Source organism: Nestor notabilis, unplaced genomic scaffold, assembly GCF_000696875.1.
Source record: "Nestor notabilis isolate BGI_N333 unplaced genomic scaffold, ASM69687v1 scaffold26657, whole genome shotgun sequence".
Classification (NCBI taxonomy): domain Eukaryota; kingdom Metazoa; phylum Chordata; class Aves; order Psittaciformes; family Psittacidae; genus Nestor; species Nestor notabilis.
The window spans coordinates 7,685-14,077 of record NW_009935615.1 but is presented as its reverse complement, the minus strand read 5'-3'; the positions used below and the strand labels follow the sequence as shown (position 1 = coordinate 14,077).

The 6,393-nt window shown below is 49.5% G+C and overlaps 1 protein-coding gene across 4 annotated transcripts in view; it reads right to left on the bottom strand.

Moving 5' to 3' along the window:
* Nucleotides 1-6,393, bottom strand: part of LOC104408357 (cytoplasmic FMR1-interacting protein 2) — a 44,225-nt gene that overhangs the window by 36,089 nt on the left and 1,743 nt on the right. For 3 of the 4 annotated variants that reach the window (XM_010017928.1, XM_010017929.1, XM_010017930.1), the window contains exons 2-7: nt 5,880-5,969; nt 5,722-5,799; nt 2,801-2,902; nt 1,605-1,786; nt 1,219-1,315; nt 409-537 (exon numbers count right to left, since the gene is read on the bottom strand). In XM_010017928.1, coding sequence (XP_010016230.1) covers nt 409-537; nt 1,219-1,315; nt 1,605-1,786; nt 2,801-2,902; nt 5,722-5,799; nt 5,880-5,969 — 678 coding nt within the window. The remainder of the gene's footprint in view (nt 1-408; nt 538-1,218; nt 1,316-1,604; nt 1,787-2,800; nt 2,903-5,721; nt 5,800-5,879; nt 5,970-6,393) is intronic. The other variant, XM_010017931.1, reaches the window with a different exon arrangement.

Below are 6,393 nucleotides of genomic sequence, written 5' to 3'. Positions count from 1 at the left end.
AGCAGGAAAAGAGGCAGCTCATGGCACTGCCCAACAGAGGTTCCACATCAGAGCACAGGGGTGGGACATCTCCAACCCATGGCCACATCCAGTCTGTTCAGCTACAAAGAAGAGGTGAATATGGGAGGACTGGGGTATAACAGCAGAAGACACAAAGCAACAGAGATCAGAAGTGAAATAGGAAGAGGAGGAAGGTGGCTTTGCTGCTGCATGCAGATGGCCTTTCTATCTAGTAGCAACTTGTGTGTCCAGAGGAGGCAGCTCTGCAGAGAAGGGATGTGTGTAAACCCAAAGGAGCAAAAAGTAAAAAGAAAATAAGAAAACATTGTCCTGAAGAGAATTTCATTTTATTAAAACAAAAGTGGAACTACGCAAGCACCCAGCCCCATAAGCATGACTGAACCTCACCTTTAAGAGCATGTGTTTCTCACTGGGAGTGAGATACATCTTATTTTCATAGTAATCCACACAGATGTTGACAATATCAGCCAGCAGTTCCTCATAGCCAGGGATGACCTCTAGTTGCTGGTGCAGACACTGAAACATCAACAGGGGCCACATTATCCACATGGACAGAACAGCAGAAACCAGGGGAGAAAAGTATTTGAAGGATTAAGAGTGGAATAACAAGAGGTTTCTTCAAACCTTATCTCTGTTTTTTTTTAAGTTACCAGCAGAACATTGACCTCATGGTACCACCTGTAAGGAACAACCTGACTTCTGCAGGACATTTTCCCCCTTTAGACTGATCACAACAGCCACAGAGCAGACAGTGAGATGTAAAGAAAGATGCCTCACAGACTTTCTGACTCTCTCCTGCCTTTGTGCAGTAGCTAATTAGCAGAAGCTGTATAGCCTGTGGAGTGTCGAGGGCCAAAGGGCTGATCTGCAGTTCCCATGCAGTTGCACACACAGACTGGATGGATTTCCTGAGGAAAATGGGAAGAAGTTCTGGAAGAAACTTCCCCTTCAAGAGCTCTTCTTACATCTTTTATATCATCTTAGTCTTGTCATAGAGACCTTCAAAACCACTCAGGATGAACCACGGGAAGGAGATATTGCTAGAGTTACATAGCCTGACCAAAAGACCAGCAGAGTCAGTGGCAATGACCCAACAGCTATGGCCAAATTCTGGTCTGCAGTGCTGCCAGCCTTGGCACAATCACTGCCTCTCTCTACTCATAGAAAGATTAAGTGGTTCAGAGAAAAGGGACCTGCCTGTGTGATGCGGTTGTGGTTTGCCAGGAACATGGAGAGGTTCTGGGACTCCTGGATGGACTGGGGGTCTGCCATCTTCCGCAGGAACTGGGCAGCTCTGGAAGGGAGAAATCCAAGGTCACCGAGGATCACTCACCCAATGTGAGACTCTCACCACCCATCTTCCCTGTTTGACCTGCAGCTGCAGTGCAGCACCTCAGATCCCCTGCAGTACAGCTCTGCCTTCCTTGTTTTACCAAGAGGGAACAGAATCACTGCACAGCTCAGAGATTTGCCTAAGCTCTCAAAGAGAGCCTACAACAGCACAGAAACCCAAGCTGATGTCCACCTGCTGGGCAGACCGGGCACACCGCTGTCCCCACTCCTGCTGCTTCACCCCCTCTCACCTTTTGTAGGCAGAATGGTCATTTTTGACGCTGCACTTCATGTTCTTCAGCTCATCCAGGACAGCGAACATGTTAATGAACTTGCCCAGCGTGAGGAGATAGGCCTCGGAGACAAAGTCCTTCCTCCGCTCAGCGTGGCACAGGCGCTTCACCTCGCTGCAGAACCGCTCGATAGCCTTGCGCTGGAAGGCAGCAGGACAGCGTCATCCCAGCAGTGGCTTGGCCATCCCATGGTCATTGCACCACCACTAGGACCCCCTTCACCCACCCACAACCTCCTTCCTTTAACAAAAGTATTTTCTGCTGGGGATTGAGGCTCCACCATGGAACGAAGCAGCGTAACAGATCACTACAGATAAACATCCTCAGTGCTGGAGGGGAGAAGGTGGCTCAAACCCTCTATTTGTGCCCACCTGGAGTGTGGCACGTTCTGCAAAATCAGGCTTCAGGTTTTTAGGAGGGGCATAAAGACCTTACAAGACATATAACATAAAACTGGTGGTGAAACCCAGCTGTAGCCAGCTATAAACACAGGAGGTGACGGGGAAAGGTCCTTGGAGCCCACAGCAGCTCAGTGTTTGCCACATGGTCATTGCTCTGTAAGGATCTAAGCATTATTTTGTCAAGTGCCTCAAGTGTAGCAACTGCTAACTTTAAGCTCTGGTGCTCTTTGGCTGCCCCCCAAGTTCAGGGGGCTGTGAGCAAATCCCTGTTCCTGCTGGCACAGCAGGAGGGTGTCCAGCTGCATGGCTGCATCCCACCCACCCCAGGCACCAGCAGCCCCAGCAGCCCTCAGCTCTTCCTGGCTTTGCTTCACAGGGAGGAGCAGAAGAGCGAGCTGTGCGGGCGCTGCTGGAGAAACAGCTCTTCACGTCCAACAGCCAGCACACTGGAGAAACAGGAGCCTGTGCCACCCGTTAGCTCCACATAGTGGGGACTCTGGTCCTCCATGAACTGCAAGGGATGAGGCGTGTTCATTCCCAACTCATACACAAGATTCTGGGGCTGAGCAAGGGGGACGCAGAGTTTCCCTCAGACAAGTCTCAGGTATCTGCTGGTGGCTGCAAGGAAGAGACTTATCAGTGGGCTTGGGGCCTCTCCAAGCTGGCCTGGCAGGCAGGGATAGCACAGTCCCGCTCAGGATAAGTTAACACCAAAGTATCAAGTTATTTTTGCCTCTCTAGTTGACCACTTACCTGAAAATACATGAACTTCATAAGCTTGGTGACTTCTGGCTCCAGGACTTCCACCGTCTTCTCATAGATCTCCACTCGGTTTGGCTGTTCATTGCACTTCACCTGCATTGCAAAGACAAAACATCCTTGTCAGCATCAGAGTTTCTAACACAGCTGTGGACTGCAGCAGCCACCATCTTCTTGTTTCAGAGTGAATCCTGTCCCCATCTGAGGACAATGGAGGGACGTGAGAGGGAGTTTTTTCTTGGGGCAAGTTGTCATCCATCTCATTTCCAAACAGTTAGGTGACAGCAGAAGGGGCTGTTTCTCAGATGTGAAATTCTCTCCATGTATCACAAACAGCCTCAATCCTGACTCTGAGAAACAAAAGTCTTCTAAATACATTTGTCTAGGGTAGAACATACGCAACATGCAGTCTGGACTTGCTACACAACATGGGAGTGTTATAATGTTAGTTGAGACTTTGTGTTGCAAAGTCCCATGGACACACGAGGCATCAGGCTCTGCCTCCCTGGGATTATTTTGCTTCTGTTCCTGACCAACAACTTGGGCTTGTACGTGGCTACCAGCAATGAAGTGAGTCACATTCACTGGCATCCTAGGAAGCTAAATTTAAGGAGTTACTCAGTTGTCATCCATCTCATCTCCAAACGGTTCCTTGGAGTCATTGCCAAACTTTCAGGGAAAACCCCAGCTGCCCAGGGCAACGCATCCTTCTGTCCTCCTCTGGTTTTGTTTCCAGCTGTTGCTGACACAAGGCTGTGAAGGGGCTGACAGCCCTGGCACAAATTTAGTACCCCAGCAGCTGATGCACAGAGCACGAGGGGACAACTCAGCCAGCTTTATATGTGGGAAGATGTGAAAGTAGCTTTGCCCTCTCTGTAGTGAGGAATCTAATATCCCTGCCCTGGTGTTTCATACTGCAGCCAGGCAATATTGATGGCCACAAGGATGCAGCTCATGGTAGAGAGGAGTGGTCCGTATTCAGGTGTAGGCTCTGATCTTCACCTCTGAAACCACAGTTTTCTGAAGTGGCACATGGAGGTACACGACCGAGCAGCCAAGCTTTGGGGCTGGTAACAGGACCCCGGCTGCAGCCACGTGCTCCATGGCAAAGTGCAAGATCAAATCTAGTGACTCTGTACATGAACCCTATACCATGGTGTTGTCTGCTCCTCTGTCACATGTGGCACTGTCTAGAGCCTCAATGGGGAGAATGGGATAGGGATCAGGGACCCTATAAGCTGTGCACAGAAAGGCACAAATGTCATGAGGGCGATGGGGATGGGAGGACACTAAACCAGGTTATCTCTAGCATTGTCTTGCCATCAGCTCAGCCACAGCCCGCCTTCTGTTATCACAGCCAGAGAGGCAGCAGCAGCACAACATCAAATATAAATGGGAGAGAAGCAAATACCCAATCAGCAGCAGAAACTTCCCCATGGCTGGGTCTCACGAGACCATCAGCAGAGTACAACCCGAGGGGAACTGAGGTTTGACCTTTCCTGGGGAATCACAAACACGGGCATTGCCAGCCATGTGGAAATATTTGTTCCTGGCTCCATGGAAGTGCTGCAAACCCTTTTATCTGCGGGGTTAATGGAAGTGCACTGCACCCACCCCAGCGCACCATCAGTCGGTGTTTTTGCAGTGATCCAGCACGTGTTCACACTAAGGAAGACAAGCTCCGAGCTGGAGTCTGAATCACCATGTGGGCAACCTTACTCATGCCTGTAGGTGTCTGCAGGATGAAGCCACCAAAATTCAGGTTGGAGAGAGAAGGACTAGAAAACAGTTGAAGCAGAACTAGCAGCAGAGATGGAAAATGATCAAAACTGGGGGGAAATCGGGATCCAGAGGTGTACCAGCAGCAAAAAAGGGCATTTGGGAAAATGTTTCTGGCAAATCAAGCTGCTCCTTCATGCATCTTCAAACAACACCTACAATTCTGGGGCTCCTGTGGGAGCACAGAGAGCAAACCAGCCTCAGGGCAGCAGTCTGGGATGCAGAAACCTGCCCCAGCTGCCTGATCTGCTCTGTGCAAGTCAGGGAGAGCCTGAGTATGCCACATGCCAAGAGGACCCGCTGTTTTCATCCCAGGCTGCCTGGGCTCCCTTCTCCATACAATACAAGAGTCCCACTCGGTACTGGAGCTATTTTTAACTGAAGCTGAAGTTCCTGATACCACACAATGGTACAATACCACACAACAGTATCAGGAGAGTATGATATAAACCAGATCGGATGATTTTACTCTCAACTTCCAAAAACTAACTGCCTTTTTCTGAAGTAAACTCCATGTCCCCACAACTTGAGAGAGAAAATACTCAAGTGGTGCATCGGGAAGGAAATAATCACACTGCTTTAATTAAAGGCTACCCATTCTCCAGGCAGAGAAGTGGATAAAGACCCAAGTGACAAAACACAGCATTATCCTCAGCTCTGGACCAGAGCTGTGCTCAGCTGAGTCCTGTTGGCAACTGTAGGACAAACAAGCTGGTACTGTGGGGATTGAAATAACTTCAGATGTGGCTGCTTTGGGGAGCAGGGGAGGGGCTCATGAAACCAGGAAATGTATATAGAGGTAGTTGGGCTGTGGTGAGTGTGACTGAGCTGAGAGGCACTGTTAGGAGGGGTTGGGGATGAAGCCTTATCTATATCTGAGGGTGCAGAGCAGACACCCTTTGCTAAGGCAGCAGCACAGATCTGCTCCTGAAATGGTTACCAGCTGCTAGATCAGTGGTTGAGACTCTGGTGGGGAGAAAACAATCTGAAGAGTCAGTGGTCTCTCATTTCAGCATCTCTATTTGCTTCAATCTCTGTTCTTTTATTCTTCTGTCTCCAGCCCAAACTAACCCACACTAAGGACAAAACCAATCAGGTGCTCTGGAACATCCCTGCCTGGGAAAGGGCTTGAGTACCTGGGGGATGGCTCGTGAGCAGCTCCTCCATGTGTAAAGCATCACGGCGTACTCATGGCCTTCTTCCAGCATTTCATTCTGAAAGACAGAGAGGTGTTGCTGAGGCAGGGCACACACCAAAGGCTCAGCATCACTGGGGCAGTGGCTGGGGGACTCACCATGCTGGAGTGCACCGTCGCCTGCTCGATGTACCTGGCAATGCCAGTCACAAAGGCATTTCTGTCTTCAAAGTTTGTGTCAAAGTTGGCCTGTGGGTGGAATGGAGAGAGACAGATTAACGTACAGCTGGTTGGTTGCTCATCTGATATAGTCAAGTTTGGGATTTGCTGGTAAAAAGAACCAATAGGGCTCCTGGGGCATGGGAGCAGCTTATGGGCAATTTGAGGTGCTGCACCTCTAGGTCTGAAGTAGATTCATACACGCAGCCTGAGATGGTTCTGAATCACACATATTCATTAGAGGAAATCCTGCAGATTCTATGTGTGGAAATGTGGCAATCAAGACTGATAAACCCTTGTAAAATTAAACCAAACTCGGATGGGGACTGGCTGCAGGGAATAGCAGCCACACTAGAGAGCAAACATACAGCAATCGTTCTAAGGATTTTAGCTTGGTAACTCGAAGACAGAAGCATCCTCATTAATTTCCATTTGTGCTCTGGCTGCTAGGGAA